Source organism: Carassius auratus, chromosome 5 (genome assembly GCF_003368295.1).
Source record: "Carassius auratus strain Wakin chromosome 5, ASM336829v1, whole genome shotgun sequence".
NCBI classification, from domain to species: Eukaryota; Metazoa; Chordata; class Actinopteri; order Cypriniformes; family Cyprinidae; genus Carassius; species Carassius auratus.
In genome coordinates this window covers 17,559,604-17,581,389 of record NC_039247.1, presented here as the reverse complement: position 1 = coordinate 17,581,389, position 21,786 = coordinate 17,559,604, and the positions used below count along the sequence as shown (strand labels likewise).

At 36.8% G+C, this 21,786-nt stretch overlaps 1 protein-coding gene across 1 annotated transcript in view; it reads right to left on the bottom strand.

The window, feature by feature from the left end:
- Positions 1 to 4,675: 4,675 nt before the first annotated feature.
- The window catches only part of LOC113079115 (A disintegrin and metalloproteinase with thrombospondin motifs 3-like), an 89,903-nt gene continuing 72,792 nt past the window's right edge, over positions 4,676 to 21,786 (bottom strand). Inside the window, exons 18-22 of the mRNA XM_026251322.1 lie at positions 16,394 to 16,550; positions 15,833 to 15,965; positions 11,748 to 11,955; positions 10,584 to 10,701; positions 4,676 to 7,118 (exon numbers count right to left, since the gene is read on the bottom strand). Coding sequence (XP_026107107.1) covers positions 6,640 to 7,118; positions 10,584 to 10,701; positions 11,748 to 11,955; positions 15,833 to 15,965; positions 16,394 to 16,550 — 1,095 coding nt within the window. The 3' untranslated portion in view covers positions 4,676 to 6,639. The remainder of the gene's footprint in view (positions 7,119 to 10,583; positions 10,702 to 11,747; positions 11,956 to 15,832; positions 15,966 to 16,393; positions 16,551 to 21,786) is intronic.

The window sequence follows — 21,786 nt, the reverse complement described above, 5'->3', positions numbered from 1 at the left end:
GTGCAACATAATGACAGCGACAGAACAAAAACACATAATTAAAGAATAAAAAATACAAATAAGTAGGTAAGGAAGACAATATACAAATTGACATTTGTATGGCAGGTATATTACAAAAAGAAGTTATGTATGTACAGTTATATTATGTGCAAAATTTAAGTGTACACTAAGTATGTGTGTTAGATAAATAAGTGTAAGCGTATATAAATATAATGTAGTGTGTTCCACAGTTATTATCAAGTGTTCATTAGATAAGTACAGTTCTTGAATAGAAGGGAGGGTTGGACCAATGATTCGCTCAGCAGTCTGGACTACCCTCTGTAGTCTTCTGAGGTCAGATTTAGAAGCTGAGCAACAGCAAACAGTTACTGTCATGGTTCATGAATGCATTATTCCTGCTCGTCTCATGTTGATGTTGTTATGCTGATTGTTTGATGTGGGCATACCTCTGATCATCAGTGTTTAGCGGCAGCTGCATGTCATTACCACAGCCTACTTAATGCCCTGCCTTTTGTCTCTTGTTTGTCAGATTGTTGTTTCAGGTCCTCCGTGCTGCTTGTCTGTCTCCCTCCTGTTCAGCGGTTCAGTCTTGTGGTTTTGTTCCGGTTCCGTGTTTCGCTGTGGATTACATCATCATCTGGATCTTTCATCATCCTTTACCAGCACACTCAATTTACAATCTCACCCTTCCTGTGCTGTCCATCGATGTCCCTGGGGCACCCGCCGTCAGCTGAAGCCTTACATATTATTTTCTGTCAATAAATTGTTACTTGCATTTTGCTTCCTGTCATCCATTCTTGACAGAACGATCTGACCAACAAGATGGAAGCAGCGAGTAACCCCTCTTCATCGCTGGAGGCGTCGCTGGGAGAGTGGTGGCCAGAATACTTGCGGACCTGCTACAGGGAGAGAGATCGGATTCTGACTTTTCCATCGAGTTCAGAACATTAGAGGCAGAGAAAACAAGGAAGTGCAGTGGGACATGTTCCTGCATAGGTTGGCTGACCGCTTCCAGAGAGAGATCTACACCCTGGATCTTCTGACATCTCTCAATGGACTTTCTGAGTTGGCTCTGAGAGTAGATGCGCGACTGTCCCAAGTAGAGTAGACGGACCCTACCCAGTCATATTCTTAGAGGAACTGCTGGTCCACAAATCAGCGGGGGAGATGCAGTCAGTACCATCTACGATCACAAGCCCATGCAGGTAGGGTGAGCTCGGCTTTCCCGGAAGAAGGAAAGGTGGAGATCCCAGAGCCTTTGCCTCTACTGCGGTGGAGCAGGCCCTTATGCTTACAACTGTCCGGTAAAAGGCCAAGCCCGATAGTAAGTATGAGGCTACTATTGGCCAGGATCTCCACTGAGAAGACCTCATCCACATCTATGCTCCTCCCAGTAAGACTGAGATGGTCAGCACACACCCACGACTGGCAAGCATTTCTGGCCCCCGGGGCTGAAGGTAATTTCATGGACAATGCACTGCCGCACAAACTTCAGATTCCCCTCAAACCACTCACACACAGGATCACTGCAATGCCCTCAAAGGCCAAGAACTTCCTACCATTTCACTCACCACTGGAGAAATTAACCTCATCATGTCAGACAACCACTCTGAGATCATCTCCTTTTATATATTAGACTCACCTCTTGCAGCCATAGTTCTTGGACACCCCTGGTCCCTATATTTCTGATTCTATAGCTATAGGGTTCATCTGCCCTTCCTCTTCTCCAGCGGGGATGGGGTTTCTTTTTGTGGGGAAGAAGGATGGATCTCTGCGACCTTTTTCGTATTGATTACCGGGGAATGAACCGCATCATGGTAAAGAATATTTATCCTTTACTGTTGATGTCTTCAGCTTTCAAGAGGTTGCAGGGAGTGTAAATCTTCACGAAATTGGATTTACTTAATGCTTATCATTTGGTCCGCATTAGGGAGGGGGCTCTATGGAAGACCGCTTTTAACACCCCCAGGGGGCACTTTGAATACTTGGTCATGCCTTTAGGTTTGTCCAACTCCCCAGTGGTCTTCCAGGCATTTGTCAACGATGTGCTGCAAGATATGGTCGATCAGTTCATATATGTTAACCTGGACATATTGATTTTTTCCTCTTTTCTCCAGGAACACGTGGAGCATGTCCGACGAGCGCTTCAGAGGTTGCTAGAGAATGGGGTTTTTGTCAAGGTGGAGAAATGCATTTTTTTATGCACAGTCTGTTCCTTTTCTGGGTTACATCGTTTCGACTGAGGGAATGCATATGAATCCTGAGAAGGTTAAGGCTGTGGTAGATTGGCCAAGTCCAGATTCTTGTAAGGCCCTACAGAGGTTTCTGGGGTTCACTAACTTCTACCAGCATTTTATTTGCAACTTCAACCAAACAAGCCTCACCTCTTACCACCTTGACATCCATTTTGACCGTGGTCCAAATTACCCTCAGCCAAGGAGACAGCCTTGACCATCGTAGATCACGTCTTTCGCTTACATGGCCTTCCGACAGACGTGGTTTCCAACAGGGGACCCCAGTTTGCGTCCAAATTTTGACAAGAATTTTGTAGATTGCTGAGAGCAACTGTCAATCTGTCCTCGGGGTTTCATCCCCAGAGAAATGGTCAAACCGAGAGAGCCAACCAATATTTGGAAAGGGTGTTGCGATGTTTGGTCTCCAAGAATCCTGCCTCATGGAGCCAACAACGGTCAATGGTGGAGTATGCTCACAATACGTTACCAGTGTCATTGATGGGCCTATCTCCATTCGAGTGTAGTTTAGAATACCAGCCACCAATTTTTCCCAGTCTGGAATCCGAAGTTGCGGTCACCTCCATTCTTGCCTTTGTCCAGAGGTGTCACCGCACATGGACTGGAGCCCGCAAGACTCTACTCCAAGTGGGGGCATGCAAAAGGCTAAAGCTGATTGGAAACAGGCTAAAGCCGATCGCCACCAATCTAAACCTTCCATTTACGTCGTTGGTCAAAAAGTGTGGCTTTCTACCAAGAACATTCCTCTCCGCTTCCAATAAGCTTGCTCCCAAATTCATTGGCCCGTTCACTGTCACCAAGATCATTAGACCGGTGGCAGTCCACCTTTATCTTCCTCCAGCATACAGGAGAATTCATCCCCCATTTCATGTATCAACGATCAAGCCTGTGTTTCGTTCTCTTTGCTGTCTCATGTCAGATGATCGTGTTTGATTACATGTGTTATTATCTGCTGTTTCTTTTTTTTTCACTTGTGTTTTTTTGGGAAATTCTGTGTAGAAGATGTGTACGAGTGCCTTCTACCATATAATAATGAAAACAAGGATTCTATGAGTATATATCAAATGTATATAGAATTTTTGTAAGTACAAGTCAAGTATACTTAAATGTAATTTTAAGTATATTTCTGTAATGTAAATAAAATCAAATACAATACATTTTGCAAAAACAATGATTTAGAGGTTGCTTTTGTACAAGTGGATTCTGCAGTATTTTACTCATACAGATTTTATTTAGAATATTTGTGACAAGTGGCGCAGGTGTCGCTCATTATCATTTACTGCACCAGCCTCGCTCGGCTTCCATGGCTTTCTGCCCCTCTGCACTCATCACAATGTCTGTTCATGAAAATGTGTGATCTTAGTGATCTTTAAATACCATTCAGAAAATAACGAATGTCCTGATGTTTGGTACATTAGTCTGAATGGGTCTTTAAAGAAATTAGAGCCTTTCATATACTGCAACAATTTTGAGTCTGCAGGTATGGTGAGTTTGAAACTGAATAGGCAGCCTAGATTATACTTTTATGTGAACATCATATACAGCACCAGGGAAGCACTCTCAGGCAATTTAATGTTGAAAATGTTTGGCCTAATAGAAATGATTGGCTTCAACTGAGTGTTACTATGTTAGCATCCACTGTGACAGAACAAAGAGAATTTCAATCAAGAGCAATTTCATTGCATTTAGTGTTTGTATCAATTTTGTCAGCTATTTTTAAACTTAGTCTTAATCTTGTGTCAGATGTAACTTTTAGTTTTTATCATATTTAGTCAATGTCTCCTATTTTAGTTGAAGTCAACTTTTAGTAGACTAAATGTCTGAGCATTTTAGTCAGTGGAAACTTAAACATTTTCATCTTACTGTATAACGTTAAAAAATATTTAAAAAAATATAATTTTGCTTGATTTTAATGTCAGATTGCATAAGTAAAAAGCTGGGAAGAGTACGTATGTGTTTAACAGAAAAGCTCTGTTTGGGGGACTTGATATCTGGTAAAGTTTTAGTTTTTTTAACTACGTTTTAGTCTCATCTTTTTTTCAACAATATTGCATGTTGATATAGTGTCATCGTTTTATGACCTTATTACTGTCAAAAAAAAAAAAAAAAAAACCTTGTTGATGAACATTTCTCATCACAGATTTCATTAATGTATTAACGCTAGCAAGGGTGCAAACCAAAAAAAAATTGATTACATTACATTTGATTTTAGGATTAATATAATAACTTTATTTAGGATTTATTAAACATTGACCAACACATTATTTTCAAGGATTTAAAACTGATTTTTTATTTTTATTTTTTACTGTTAAGAGTCTTGTAAGGGCTTAGTAGTGAAAAGGGGAAATATAAGTTCAACTTTAATGAAAAAATAAATAAATAAAAATAAAGCAAACCTAAAATATTACACTTAAGAGACAGTGTGGTATTTATTAATTTCTTTATTGCTATGTGCTCCCCAATACAACAAACAGCCTCAGTAGTGTACACTTCCATTACAACTAACAAAAGTACAAACTAAAACAAAAAGCAATGACTGTAAGCAGTTAGCAACGGAAAGTGTCTACGTATGCCAGAACAACAATTAACTCTTAAACAAACATGGAATAGTGTGGATAAATACACTTTAATCCTTTATGTTGGGTGTCAGTCTGTGGCTTAGGGATTGTCAATTTAACTATCTCGCATTCTTTGGGTCTCCGAAAGCTTGTCGATTATATTTGCAACAATTTTTTTATTTAGCAGAAAGTGAACAAAGATTAAAATAATAATAATAATTTTGTGATTCACACAATGTTCACCTTAGCTTTCATCATCGAATGAATGATGTCCAAAGATAACTGCTACTGATCTGTATGCAGATATGACTTTTGTGTAATCCAGAGGATCTAAATCCACTATAATTTTGTCTCTTTTTTTTCAGTTAAAGCTACGAATTAACTGTAATAGCAGTTTTGTGCATGACTGGGGGATTTTGTGGGTAAAGGACAAAATGAATCACTGTAAATGACAGCTTTGTTTCAGATTTTCTCTACAATATTTCTATTCTAAAATGGCTGTGAAACAGCTTTCCCTTATTATAACATCTCAAAAACTGAGCATGTGTCTCATTTGAACTAAAAAGGCAGTTAAAGCAACAACAATAAGGTTATCCATAAGTCTACTTTTGTTTCTGTGTTTACTTTTGAGAGCTACATTTACTACTTGATGGGAGTCCGTATTTATGGTCTGAAGTGACAGATAATGTGTCACATAAAACATGATGTTGAACTTAATAAATACTCTAAAGTTCTCAATGGTATTTACAATCACTTTACAGTGGCACACGGGTGAACGTGTGCGTGCTGTTATGAACTCCACTGATAGACTAACTGGTTTCCTTGGGATTGCAGTCAGATGCATCGTGGTTGAGATATAATCCTTGATTATAAAAATAAATAGCTTGCCTTTCCCTCAAGTGAGATATCTTGTGCAGTGTCTCACAGTATAAGATCTCCAGAAAGTCCAGCTTTACACCCCCAAATTCCAGCTCAAATTTCCAATTCATCTCACAATATATAAGATGGGTCTCCTACATCATGTTGAAGCTGCTTGGCATGATATTAACGTTCAGTGTGATCATAGGCTAGACAAACTTCTGTCTGCAAAAGTAAACTCGTAACACAGAAAAAAGGGAAATCTAAGAGGCAAGTCTCAAAGAGAATCATGGGGAGATGAGGAGGAAAACAAAAAAACAGTCTCACGGTCTTTGAGAATTAATTTGGTCGATGAATTGCTGAGAGGCTGATTCATGAATGAAATACTTTTGGAATGAAAAGTAAATCTGGGGCTCACACTTGTTTGGAATGTATATTCTTCAGTGCTGAACTCATGGCTGATAGCACATGATAGCACCTTATTATTATGGTGTTCTTAATATAAAAAGCACCAATAATGCTCCTGAATCTCTTATTCTTATTTTGTATAAAATAATACTGACATTTCCCATATACAGTATTTACAGGAACGTTCATAAATATGAATTGGCCAAACATGTTTGGACCTGGTAAAAATAAGACTTTAAAGATTGTGAAGTTGGATACAACTACAAGCGTTTCTTCATGAGCACCACTGGAGTCTCTTTGTGTACGCGCACCAAACCCCCATGGACCAGACTGCTGAGAGGATCATCAGAAGAACTTCCTTTGGCATGTTCCCCATCACAACAATGTGTGACTGACAAGTGTGTTTTAAACAACAAATACTGCTGGCGGGGGAATTGAGAACATTTGAAAGTGAACCAGCACTTTACTCTCTCTTGCTTGAGGAGGATGTGAAGGGAAAGATGAATGTTAAAGGTCTATGTCTACAACAAACTAATAAGAGGAAGAAAGAGACAAACTAGCCTTCATCTCTCCACCTCGGATGGTGCTGTCGGCCACTGACTCTCTTGGAAACTTTCCAGCTGCCATGATGCATCTTTAACCTTGTTCCACGAGCTATGAATCGTCATTGCAGGCAGATTCCTCGCACCGGGTTTGAGGCGCTTTTGAGTCTTGCTGTTCTCGGTATTGAGTTTGCGAGGCGGGGGAGTGGCGGTCTGCTTGGCAATTTGTCTTTGTGACGAGGATCCCCGCTGGTGCTGCTGCTGCTGAGGGACTTTCAGAGATCCGTTTACAGAGGCTGAGAGTGTCTCCAGAAGTTGGGAGGCTGAACTGAAGCGAAGTTCCTCCTCCGTCTTAGCAGCTTCGTGCAGAAGAGGAGCAAAAGTGCCACTTCGCTTACTGCAAGATTCGCAGCAGAGCTTGCTGTAACCTGGTATCGAGCAATAACGAGCCAGAACCTCCATCTGACAGAAAATGGACCGGTCTCCTCCGCATGGCTCATCTGTCAGAGAAACAGAAGGCTTTTTTACATTTTATTTCTCAAACTTTTCCACATTTCAGTTTTCTTGAATACTCAGGGTCTTTATGTCACCAATATTACCAAACACTGAAGAAACAATGTCCCTTTACATGCAGTAAAATAGGCTGTCCATGCACAACTATGACAGCATTTCACTTAATAATTTGGACCACAATGTGAGGTCACCCATTAGTTCTCCTTCATGCCATTCCAAATTAATATGACTTTCTCCCTTTTGTGTAACACAAAAGAAACATTTTCAACATTATCATGGTCAATCTTTATATTACATCTGACATCACACTCCTCAGATGCCAAAAGCAAAACAAATGATGCTAATTTACACCCATGGTATGGACTATCTCCATTTGGCTACCTCAAAATCTAATTTGGCCAGACAGTTCAACTTTTCTGAATCTCCTTTTTTTTATATATAACTATATATATATATATATAGTTCGACCCTATTGAACACCATTGTGTGTGTGTGAATGTTGTGCACACAACACCGTTCTTGTGGTTTGTGCGTGAATATACTGAATTAAAAAACAACCAGCATTTACAGCAGTGATTTATTTATTGCTAAAAGCAACAAATGCAGAATAAACTGTAAGCTGTCAGGCAATCAATCACACAGTGTGACTAAACTTGTATTAGTATTCATAGATCCTGACCAGCTGTGTGACTATGAGAAAAGATTACTTTAAAATGTACGTCCGAATGCAGTATTCACTATCGTTTGCTTACCAGTTATTATCCCTTTTGACTACAAGTTTGGAGCGACATGAGGGTGAGTAAATGTTGACAGAATTTTGGGGTAGACTATCCCTTTATTTTCCAGAATTACTGATAAATCAGTGGAGTAAACACTGTAGATTACATTGTGACACTTATGTGTGGCTCACTCGGATTTGGATCATTTCCTGATCCCCTCAGCTTTACTTTATTATTCTACTCTGCTTTCACTGTACCATTCAATACAAAAGAAAAAGCCCACAATAAATGCAAAAGTCTTGGGGTCTTTCAGTTAATGCAAGTCATAAAAATAGCCATTCCAGTTCAAGCTGGTTTAAGACTGTTGTCACCAGATGAACCACAATTTAGTTTTTTTTTCTTTTCCTATTGAAAAGAAGCAAAATGCCTTGCTTTATACTGTACACAGCTGAAAAGTTAAGCAGCGTGCCATTTGTAAAGGGTTGGTGTTTTGTTAATCTTCCACTACCACCAGATGTGGGTAAAGCTATTAAAAAGGAATTAGAGCAAGCATCATGCAAGCAGATATAAAGAAAGTGCTGTTCATAGTGATGTCTGCTGTGTTCTAACATATGAGGCTGACCAGTGTTCTTGAAAGCAATGAGGTCTCTTGAATAAAGTTAGTCTTTTATGTTTGGAAATGAACTGTGATTTTTTTCTGAGCTGTAGGCACTACGCATCATGGCAGTAAAACGTGTTGCATTAATCTCCAGTGTTGGGGGTAATGAGTTACAAAGTAACAGATTACAGTAACTATATTACTTTTTTGGGTAACGAAGTAAAGTAACTCATTACACTAATAATATTGGTAACTTCAGTACTTTACTAGAATATAGGAACGCGCTTTCCTGCGTTACACATGCCGTGTTTTTCTGTGTGTAAAGTTCTGGGCCGGGTTTCCCGATAACAATTGATCTTAGCCCTTAACCCTCAAAGACTGAGACAGCCGCCCGCGGCTCATTTGGAATATCTCATTTGGATATTCAGAGGCGCCGTAGTGTACTTGATTACGTCATCGCATTTTCACAACATTGATTCATCAGAAGAAACCAATGCTTTCATTCCTCTGAGCCAAACAGAAATGATTGTAGACACTTAGTCCCACCCCCGTGCCCAGATTGGTTCAAACTGTCCCATATTAAACCAATAAGTAGCCTTTTGAACTTCCACTTAACATATTGCTTTGGAAAATGAATGAAAACAAAGTGAAAGTAAAGTCTGTCGTGAGTGCTTGAATACAAACACACAATAACACATTTGCATGAGAAAACTCTCAGAAAAAGCACAAAAAACACTCGACAGAGTACTTCAACGTAAAACAAATAAAAAAAAAGTTTTAAACAGTGGTACATATCTGATAAAGCACTGGAATTTATGTCTTGGGTCGCTAGGCGATGTCCCGGTAAAATTTCTGACACAGATTACAGCCAACGGATCGATCATTCATATTATGTCTATTACGTATACTAAGTAAATCATTATATAATTATATACTTCATAAAGATAGTTGCACTATTTCTTTTTCTGTTGCACTCTTTTTCTGTTGAATATTTCTCACTCATTTTGTGTGTAGTTTTTGAATCATTTGCACTGTTTTTGCACTGTATGCTATATGCTGCATAGTTTGTGTTTATTGTTCATACTCAGATTTGTAAGCATTCATTTGATGCCCAGAAAAATGTAAATACACAACAGAATTTCTGAGGGGAAAAAACATTTCATAAGGCTATTTTAAGAAGAAAAAAAATAAAAATAAATGAAGTGTTCTTATGCATTTAAATAATTACTACTAAATGCTAAAAAATAGAACATATGGTGAAGAAAAAATAAAACATTTCATAGGGCCCTAAACGTCATTTTTGTTAAACTTTTAATAAATTGCTGTGAAAATGAGTAAGTGTTATGATTTAAATTAATTAGACATGCTTTTTGATGAATACATTTAAATTTAACCATTAAAGACGAGTTGAGAAAAAATAAAACTGAAAAAACTGAATCCAGAATTTATTTTTACGGAAAACGGTATTTGGAAAAAATAAAACGGATTTTATAGGGCCCTAAAAAAAGTAAAGTAATACGTAGTGAAGTTACTTTCAACATGCATTAACTAGTAAAGTAATCTCATTACAATTTACAGAAGTAACTAGTAACTAATTAAATTTTTTGAGTAACTACCCCAACACTGTTAATAAGATAAATGTAAAATTTCTTGCTTATGAGATTCAGAAAAGCAACTGGTTTTGGGAAGATATTTTGAAAGAGAGTACATTATTCATGAATCAGAAACACTGCAAAAAACATGTTAATTTCCAGCTTGTAGGCATTATGTGATCTAATTAATAGCTTTCTCATACATGATGTGTGACTAAATAAAAACTCTCCACTGAGACAGGGTAAAAAACCTTCTCCAGAGAACAGTTGAGAAGTTCACAGACCACGAAAGCATTCTGGGAAACTGACTGTGGTCAAGAGCACCATATATGAATAATGTCATCAATGCAGATGCATTTGTGCACTTTACTATATTTTTAATTATCTTATTTTCTTTTTTAATAAACAACATGCACAGATCATACATTCAAGACTTTATAAAATCTCTTGAGTGCAGATTGTTGTCCCAATGTTGCTTTCTGTTCAAACCAATTCTTTGCTTTGGCTTTCATAATTTGCAATGGTGTATCTGCGTTATCTTACCATGGCAGGGTCCTGGCCTGCAGGTCTTTTGTAACTCAGGCTTCTCACCGGTGCATTGATCTCCACTGCGACATGTGACCAGACGTTGAGACACACCCTCTCCACAGGACACTGAGCACTGAGAGATAAGAAAGAAGTTGAGTCTACAAACTACAGAAAAAAAACATATGGCTTCTAACATCCAACACTGTGTCATACACAAGCACAAAGCAATTTGTTTATCCAGTACACAATCACAGTCAAACAGAAGATATTTGATGTTTAATGTAATTATGAGGAGCAGAACTTAAGTGACACTGCAGAAACAGAAACCATTTTATGAAGTTATTTTGCATCAGAGTCTGATAGCTTCTCCCTGTCCCTTATGTAAGAAAAGCTGCAACAATTAAGCACATGAAGTTTCAAACAAACATTTCTTTGAAGTGCACTTTGTCTTTTTGGAATTTTCAGTGTGAACACTATTTATACTACAAACTGGACATAAGGCACATGCCAATTTGCATACTCATGCATTCTGTCCAGTTTGTGCGTTTACAGACGGCCAAATCAATGACTCATTGTTCACTGTCAGAGCTTGGTGTTGAATCAATACCACACAGACTGGTTCAATAGAGGATTACACTGACCTGCAGCGCACTTGCTTGAGCTCGATATCTCTGTATAATATTTAACATCTTCAGAAGTCTTCTGGCAATGAAACACTCAAAGCCTGGATTTTAGCTTCAAATTCTGACACAGCTAGATAATGAGGTTACTGTCATGACTCTCTTGGTGAATCAGAATCATTGACTTAAAATCAATGAAACTGTCAGGCCTTGCTTGGACATTGTCAGTGCAAGAGAATGCTTCTAATTTCAAGGTAAAAAGTACCAATTAATTTGTTTATTTGCTAGGCACTCCAAAAAAAAACAAAAAAAAACAAAAAAACTATAACAACAAAACAAGCAAACAAACAAAATCTTAGGATGTGTTAAACACAATCTTCAGATGAGATTTTTTTAGTTTCACAATGATTTTAAGCCCAATTACACTGAAAATTGCTTGCAGATAGTATCAGAATATAATTGAACCAATCTTCTCACTTTCCCAAATGCTACTCTCAAAAAGCTTGTCAGCTTTTGTATTCATAGCAACAAAACATCATGTGACTTGAGAAAAACATACCTCTGACCAGGCCCCGATTCTCCATTGGGCAGGGCAGGGCACTCCGTTACATGGCCTCCTGATCTCAGGCTTTTCCCCGCTGCAGTACTTGCTGTGGATGGAGCGGTTTGTGCCTTCATGAAGGAACTGGACACAGCGCACGGTGCGGATTTGGTATCCCAAGCTCCCACAGGTTTTAGTACAATGTTCCCACTCTTCTGTGATCCATCTGTCAGAAGACAAATGAATCTGAATCTGCTATCTAAGATTTGATGTATTGAATAGTTTTTTTTTTTTTCATATCCAAACCTCTACTTAAATTCATAGGAGGAAAACATCTTATACCACACATTTAAAGGGATAGTTCAAGGTAAAATTCAAATTCTGTCATCATTTACTCACTCTCAAGTTGTTTCAAACCTGTTTGCATTTGTAACAACTTGAGGTTTAGTAATAAATGACAGAATCCTTTTTAGGTCAATTGTCACTTTAAGCTTATCATTAGACAAATCATTATCACAAACTAATTCATTTATTCTTTTTTATTATTTTATTTAATTAATCTAGGCCTATTCTCTTCAGTGATAATCTCTTTTTTTACAATACGAAAATTATAAACCATGTATTTGTAAAGTAATATGACATGGTGAACTAAAAGTGGGATGCATCTGATTACAAGCATTTTTTAAAATATCTTTTGCCTTCCATAGAATAGGAATAGCAGTCATGAAGGTTTGCAATGACCGTAAAAGATTCCAAAACTCAAAATTGATTTTGGATTTGCTGCATTGAACACTTTCAGTTGGGTCAATTCAATTATGTGAAATGAAGGTCTTTTTAACATTGGCACTGCAGTTGAACTGAATTTGTCATTAATGTGGGGCATCAGCAGAGGCATCATCGACCTGTGTGAACAGGCATACAGTAATTAAACAGTGCAGCCTGTACTATTGCTCTTATGTAATTCACCTTGAACATACACTGGCATCTGCTTAAATATAACAGTTGATTTAAAATATTAAAATTAAGTTACATTAATCATAAAAATATTTTTTTATGGCTTAATGCAAAATACTGCTCTTCTAGCTAGTATCCATGTGGTTTTAACTGTTACAAGCAGCATGCTTGATTGCAGTGAAGCACTTAATACAATAAACAGCCACATGACATGGTCAGGAAGTCAATGCGTTACAGGCAGGTTAATGCCTTTTTTAGGTAAATAAATATGTGAGGAAGTCTACGGGTCATTCTTTAAAAGATGTGATTAGAAACTAAAGAACATGTGGCATGTACGAACCCTGGAAAGCGTCTCATTTTCCAGGATTAATTAACCATACTGGAGTGTTTAGTTTGGATTTAGGGTGCTTTTTGAAAAGCCTGGTTGTCTGCTGAATATAGTGGCTTAAATAGAAATATAACTGATAAGATGAAGTGAAGACTGTGCAGCCTTAAGAAAATTCTGTCATGTCCTCACCTTCCCATCTTCTGAAACCATTATGACATTCTATCTGTCATGGTGCACAAAAATATATTATTTTTTTAATATATATATAACAGGATGTCCATTCTGCACTTTTTCATACAGGTTTGGAACAACATGAGGGTGAGTAAATGATGAAGGATCTTTCATTTCTTTAAGTGAATTAACCATTTTTGCCTGTTGAGGACAATGCTGGGCAGAAATAGGTTTTCTTCCAAGCTTGTTAATAAAACAAGCCACCAAAACCTAAGCAGCAGAGTGAGGAGAATGTTGACTATGATACCAAGCTGTAGGCTGACCTGCAGAATAGATACAATCCCCAACTCCTGCATGTTCATTATTTTTTTAGTTTTAGTTTTAATAGTTTATTGGTTTAAGGTGATACATTTTACCATATTGAATTATTTTCCACAGATTTTCTGGCAAAAACAAAAAACAAAAACATATTAATAGGGAGGCGAGGGAAACTAAAATGTCCACCACCTGCAGAGTCTAAATAAAAACTAGGACAAGTGAATGCAGAGGGAATGGGAAAAGGGAAATGCAGGAAGAACTGCAGGCACAATCTCATCCTCTGCAGATGGGAAGGAGGAGGAGCCCTAGTGACAGATGGGAAGACAGAGGAAATATCAGAATTGAAATGGGAAGGAGTCACAGCAGCTGGCTCTCCAGCAACAGTTCAGTTTGAGGAAAATGAAATGATTTTGCAACAGATCCTGCAGTTAACCATTAACATTTATATATTTTTCATTTTAACCCCCCAAAAATATTCATTTGTGCACCTTTTCAAATCCTATTTATGATTTTTAGAAATATTGCTCTCACTTTCAAAAGTGTTAAGAGATATAATGAATAATAATGCCTCAATCTTCACAGAGTTTTCATTCCTGGGCCACATTAAAAGTATAATCTATGAGAAAGTCTAAAGCATAATCAAAATGATGTGACTTTCCTCTCAGCAGGAAATATGCAATGTGATGTGGGAGAGTAAACAACTGACTATCACATGTCAGAGGCTCTAATTCTAATCCCATTAAGTGTCCTTATTCTGCAGAGCTCTACAGTGCTAGTCACTCTGATGCTAGTTTATCAAAGGAAGTGATTACTCATTTGAAACATCTATAACAATATGTTCGTTCCTTTAGCATATCTAGCAGTCTCAAATATATGATTTATAAAGTTCAGCCAGCTGTTAATAGGTGGCGGCATCCACTTTATTCCCTCTTAATGAAAAGCTCCAGACACAGAGACTTGCACTCCAATAGAGAGTGAGTATATCTTGATAAAAACATATTTGCAGGAGATTAACTCCAATTTATGAGTAGACCTAGTGTCAGGGTCCTGTCACTTCAGTCTAGTTTATTTGTGGATTTGTGACACAGCCCTGAAACTCCTGTCATGTCTTGTTTTCGTGGGAGCGGGGGGCTTTGAGTGTGTTTGGTCTGAGCCTATGGCTTGTGCTCGTTTTAATTGTTTTTTTTTTTTTTTTCATCTCTTCACCTAAAATAACATGACACCTATTCTACTCTCACAGACACTGTTTATACCCTTGACTGCTCAAGTGCTTAATTTAGATCTTATAAAGTGCATTTATAACAGTTGAGGAAATATGAAGATGAACCTAATTAATTTATTCATATCCATGCCTTTTGTGACATTACTACCAGCATATCTGCAAAACCTCAACTGTCCCAATCTCTTTTTAAAACAATGTGATGCCCAACACAAAAAAGTGGATAGACTGCAAAATTCAGAGCAATATAAATGGCTATAAACAATACAAAAGCTCCCTTCAGTTCGAGTGTAATTCGTCTGGAAGACTAAACTAAGGTAACAATGTAATTTCCACAAACACTTCACAGAAATATTTTTCAAGCAGTGATATGACTATTAAACAGCTGGATCTTTTGTGAAAACAATAAGCCTATGAACAGCAGAAAGCGGAGAGCATTTCATCTTCTATGAAAGATGTGGCTATGGCTCATAAAAGCAGAATAACTGCTTGAGACAACACAAAAAAAATTCAATGTTTTTTCTATTTCTTTTCTGAAATATGAGTACTGAGAAACTCTCAACGCTATCAGGTTGTGGTGTTGTGATAAAAATATAAAGGATTCACAACCTACAGTACTGTGCATATTTAAATAAAAAAGATGTGTTGAGATGATGCGCGCTCAGTGACTTGTGTAGGTTGATGCAGAAGGGTCTTAATAACTCTTATACAGTATATACATTCCATGTGTTAATCATAAAAGCCAGCCATGGACACATGTTGGATAAAAACAAAACAAAAACTACTACAATTATATTTTCTGGTTTTCTTTCAGAAAGATTGAAAGAAAGTTGTGAGGCTGTGGCTGAAGATTTCTTCTTTGCCTCTGACAAGAGAGATGAATGAAACAAGAATACCCAATGGTATAAAGCAATGAAAATCCAGCTCAGAGCTCTCACGGCTAGAATGGTGAAGCATGAGTGCTTATACATTATTTAGTGATGTTTAGATTGAGTTAAATGTGATGAAATAGGAAATCAGATTCTGTACCATGACAACCTATTCTACCTTCCAATTCAGTGAAAAAGACTTCAGTTATTGTGTGCTGTTAGAAACTGTTTCAATTTGACTTACTCTGGTTTTGTACAGTCCTGTAAGTTACACATTCTTCGAATAGGTTTGGGTTTCTTGGTGATGTCACAGTAGCCTTTGTGCACCATTTTGTTGTCACCTTTTTTACGACACCCATATTTGGTGTACTGGAATCCTAAAGATGAAATAAAACAAAAGAGCAAAAAGAACCATGATGCATAATGTTACCAGAAGAAACTCATTAGACCCAGATGTTGTTTCTTGGGTGTCGCAATTATTATGTTAAAATTGTTAAATGTTAAAATTGTGACACTGTATACAGTAACATTGAACATTTGAATTATTGGACAATTTAATGCAATTGATACACTGATCAAATTGATTGCATTTATTGTTGCAAAATGTAAACTATATTATTGGCCAATAATAATCTGCTAAATGTGACAATGAGGCATGAAGATTTTAAGATATTATAAATATTAACATCATGATTTTCTGTAAAGCTGCATTGAAACAATGTGTACAATGAAAAGTTCAATTCAAATAAATGTACATATTTGAGTAACCTAGAAGAGCTAAGAGATTGTTAGAGTTGAACGTTACCTCCAGCACAAGGTCTTGAACATTGGGACCAGCTCTTGAGTGCCCATTCATATGTGTCCTCCTGAATGACATTATTGTTGTTAAGGGGCACTGAATCTTCGTGGATGATGTATTTGTACATTAGTGTGGACCTCGTCTCGTTGTCTTTAGGTATAATCTAATGGAGATGAAAAACAATAGGACAAAAGTTTCAGAAATAAAGTGATATTTACAGGCATTTGATTATGTACGCAGGGATTTAGCATTTGTTCATGCATATGTAAAAGGATGCAAATTTATGTGTTGCCCTCTGTGTGAGATGACTCAGACGAGGATTTGTTTAATTAGGTTTGAAAATGAAACGAGCATGACAAGCCTAACTGCACACGCTTGTGGAGTCGTCTCAAGGACGACTAATTTTGCTTTAGTTTGTTACTGCTGTTGTAACTTACAATTTCATGCGAACTTCAGATATTCATATTCTAATAGTCATTCGTATTTCCCTAATACTTTAACCTGATATAAAATCAATATGCAAGTCAGAGATTAGCATTCAGAAGCCAGCACATGCAATTATAAACTTATTCGAAGCAATTTTTGCATTTTATGATGGTGTGAAAAAGATGGTAAACCCATTAAAATGATAAAATTCCTGCATTAATTTTGCATAAATTTGAGGTAACTAGTAGGTAGAGTGTAACTGAACACATGCTGTATCAGGCAGTGTATTTGGTGTACCGAATACAGTCTCATTTGTCATTGTAAATTGAAACAGCATTCATTTGAAAGACGCACTGGTCAGAAACAAATTTGTGTGTGTTTTAAGGTCACAAAGTCATTATTAAAAACACTGGCCTGTATAAATTAAAGACATTCAACACTGTTTTTGCCTTTGCCTAGGTTGTTAATTTCTCTGTAAGCAAGGCTTGAAACACATCTAAAGATCTCCTTGCATATTCTAAACTGGCTGATGTCAGTGTTCATGAATTCACCTTGCAGGGAACACAAATTATTTTCAGCAGAAACAAATGCTACATTCAAAAAATGACATCTGGTTAGAAATTTTTGTTTGTTTGTTTATTTTCAGTCTGAGAACCAGGATGGCTTGTGGCCATTAAAGAATTGATGAATTGTGGACTATAGTAATATATTGTACAGGAAAATGTCAATGTGTCTATCCATGAGATTATGCTTTATGGAAAGTAGGTCATACCACACAAAAAGATCTTAAACAAGGGAATATTCAAGTGGAATTGCAAAGCTTAAGTAGAAGAACTGTTGTGCTTTGACAGGTCAAAGCCTTCAACTTAATCTAACTGAGTTGTTGTGGCATTTCATGCGAGACAGCTACAGTCAGTTATAAGATTGGCTTGAAGCAAGACTGTAAAAATGAAAATAACATCCTATTTCTAAATCCTAAAAAGTACATCATTGCTTTGTTTTGTGTGTGTGTGTGTGTGTGTGTGTGTATTTCTGCAATGCTATATAAAATAAATACCAATCAAATATTATTGTACATTCATATATCAAATTCAGACCAGTGGACATTACATCACCATTTAAAGTTTATCACAGACTTAGGACCTCTACAAAATATGTCATGATTAAGCTTGATTAAGAAAACTCTTTTCTCTGACCACTCTTCATAGCAAGCAATTTATAAAAGAAATGTATTTAATATCTCATTTGTTTCTCCTAGACTGATTGTGATTAAATGGAGAAATCTTGCATAAATCACCTGGCCTATGCTATTTACATTATTGTCTTAGCATATTATATTTATACATTTAATGTATACATTTTATCAGTTTAGCATTCCCTGGCAGTCGAACCGGTGACATTGACATTACTTGTGCCATGTTGTAGTGTCTTATCTGCAGGAATGATGACAGGTTGCATGATATCAATACAGTACTGGGTAAAATTCAAGTTTGACTGTGCAACATGAACTGTCACGCATGTCAGATATTCATCAAATCTGTACACCTATGCATGCTCATGCGCTAATATTGGAAAAGAAAGAAAGAAAAACAGTCACATTAATAAAAAAAAAAAAGCTAAATATTTATGATGCATATCCTTTTGACACTCTAGTATAACATCTTTAATATAAACATATACTGTATCATCAATTGATTCCTCTATGGGGGTAGAAATGTTGCAGATATAATAGATCCACAAATGTACAGAGATTTATAAAAAAGGAAACATGTTGACAAAAAAATTTAATTAGATCAACAACTAAACCTCAGAGTTTTACACACATTAATTAAATTCACAAATAAATAAAATGGTTTGCAAATAAACATATTCACAAGTAAATTTTTACCTGCCATTTATGACTTGTGAATTGCGTTCTGTACATATGTAGATCACTGCACACATTTGTGGATCACTCGCTTTGCATTTGAAACAGTTCTAGCATCAAGAAGCTGAAAATCAACTAAATTTATGGACTCAGTCTATTGTCACGGTCTCCTCAAGCCAATCGTAGCATGTTCTCTCTATAACTAATCACGTTTTGTTTAACATATAGGCTGGTCTCTTAATTAAGTTCTCAAATATATTCTTAAGAACATCTTATTTTTTTTCGTAAGAAGAAAATACCAGCCATTATCTGAATGAATACATGACGCACTGATAAACTCACAGTATTGTCTTTTTGCACTTCCTGCAGATTACCTTAATAATCATAATAAGCACACAACATTTTTTCATCATGACTTTGAATGGCGTCTTGCCTAATGTTTTTAATGCGGTGTGTTTTTGAACAGTTACTTTTAAAATAGCCTGTCTCAAGCTTCAGCGATATGTTTAATTCATTTTGGTGCTGTGTTTTTGCACTCTCATCTGAGTGAACGCTTCCGGTATGTGAGTCCACGCTTCTATAGCAAATGCGTCCTGCACATTCATATGCGCGGAATACTACCAAAGATTATGTCAGATTTATAAGCTAAAATTAAAAGCGTTCAATTAAAGCTCCCTATCTGACTCATTTTAGAGTTGCTGCTGAGTTTTGAAGTCAGTAAAAAGTAGCGTCACATATAGGCTTATCATAACTGATCATGTTTACATTAACAGTCATCGCTGTCCCTTCAGAAAACTTGTGCACATCGCTAGTCCTACTGTGTATTATATGTAACTGTTGTTATAATTAATACATGTAAAAAATAATAATTTGAAATAACCAAATAAATTATTCTTACTGTTTGGGATTTAAGACAAGTCTTGGGCTGTCCTAAAATTAAAAAGCTATTTACAATGATTTCTTTAAGAAAATAATTTTCAAGAATTTGAATTTTTCTTAGGTTTTGTCTCAAGAACAATCTTAAGAAAAAAGATAAGAATATTTGGGAATACAAAATGTTATTTTTTATTTTTTCTAAAGTTAAGAAATAAGAAGAAAATGGCAGTTAAGAAGAAATTTCTTCTTAAGAATGTTTCATGAATCCAGACTCTGGTGTGCATGTAAACAATATGACTGAAAATCATATCATCTTAGAGGGTGAATTACAATAGTGACAAAAATTTTGAGTGTTGATGATTTCCATCGCCAAATGTAGGCGTGGCCAGTGATGAAAAAGGTTTAACTTTATGCAAACTAGCACATTCAGAGTAAGTTTGATTCATGTATTTGTACTGACTCACCTTGATATAATTTTCAACAGCAAGAAAATCAAATAGACCCTTTTCACATGATGCGTTTTAACAGCCACCAGCATTGTAAATCCTCCAAGGTTTTTGTATTAGCATTTTTTAAAAGATGTACAGTATTGTTCAAAATAATAGCAGTACAATGTGACTAACCAGAATAATCAAGGTTTTTCGTATATTTTTTTATTGCTACGTGGCAAACAAGTTACCAGTAGGTTCAGTAGATTCTCAGAAAACAAATGAGACCCAGCATTCATGATATGCACGCTCTTAAGGCTGTGCAATTGGGCAATTAGTTGAATTAGTTGAAAGGGGTGTGTTCAAAAAAATAGCAGTGTGGCATTCAATCACTGAGGTCATCAATTTTGTGAAGAAACAGGTGTGAATCAGGTGGCCCCTATTTAAGGATGAAGCCAACACTTGTTGAACATGCATTTGAAAGCTGAGGAAAATGGGTCGTTCAAGACATTGTTCAGAAGAACAGCGTACTTTGATTAAAAAGTTGATTAGAGAGGGGAAAACCTATAAAGAGGTGCAAAAAATGATAGGCTGTTCAGCTAAAATGATCTCCAATGCCTTAAAATGGAGAGCAAAACCAGAGAGACGTGGAAGAAAACGGAAGACAACCATCAAAATGGATAGAAGAATAACCAGAATGGCAAAGGCTCAGCCAATGATCACCTCCAGGATGATCAAAGACAGTCTGGAGTTACCTGTAAGTACTGTGACAGTTAGAAGACGTCTGTGTGAAGCTAATCTATTTTCAAGAATCCCCCGCAAAGTCCCTCTGTTAAAAAAAAGGCATGTGCAGAAGAGGTTACAATTTGCCAAAGAACACATCAACTGGCCTAAAGAGAAATGGAGGAACATTTTGTGGACTGATGAGAGTAAAATTGTTCTTTTTGGGTCCAAGGGCCACAGGCAGTTTGTGAGACGACCCCCAAACTCTGAATTCAAGCCACAGTACACAGTGAAGACAGTGAAGCATGGAGGTGCAAGCATCATGATATGGGCATGTTTCTCCTACTATGGTGTTGGGCCTATTTATCGCATACCAGGGATCATGGATCAGTTTGCATATGTTAAAATACTTGAAGAGGTCATGTTGCCCTATGCTGAAGAGGACATGCCCTTGAAATGGTTGTTTCAACAAGACAATGACCCAAAACACACTAGTAAACGGGCAAAGTCTTGGTTCCAAACCAACAAAATTAATGTTATGGAGTGGCCAGCCCAATCTCCAGACCTTAATCCAATTGAGAACTTGTGGGGTGATATCAAAAATGCTGTTTCTGAAGCAAAACCAAGAAATGTGAATGAATTGTGGAATGTTGTTAAAGAATCATGGAGTGGAATAACAGCTGAGAGGTGCCACAAGTTGGTTGACTCCATGCCACACAGATGTCAAGCAGTTTTAAAAAACTGTGGTCATACAATTAAATATTAGTTTAGTGATTCACAGGATTGCTAAATCCCAGAAAAAAAAAAATGTTTGTACAAAATAGTTTTGAGTTTGTACAGTCAAAGGTAGACACTGCTATTTTTTTGAACACACCCCTTTCAACTAATTGCCCAATTGCACAGCCTTAAGAGCGTGCATATCATGAATGCTGGGTCTTGTTTGTTTTCTGACAATCTACTGAACCTACTGGTAACTTGTTTGCCACGTAGCAATAAAAAATATACTAAAAACCTTGATTATTCTGGTTAGTCACATTGTACTGCTATTATTTTGAACAATACTGTATGTACATTCATAA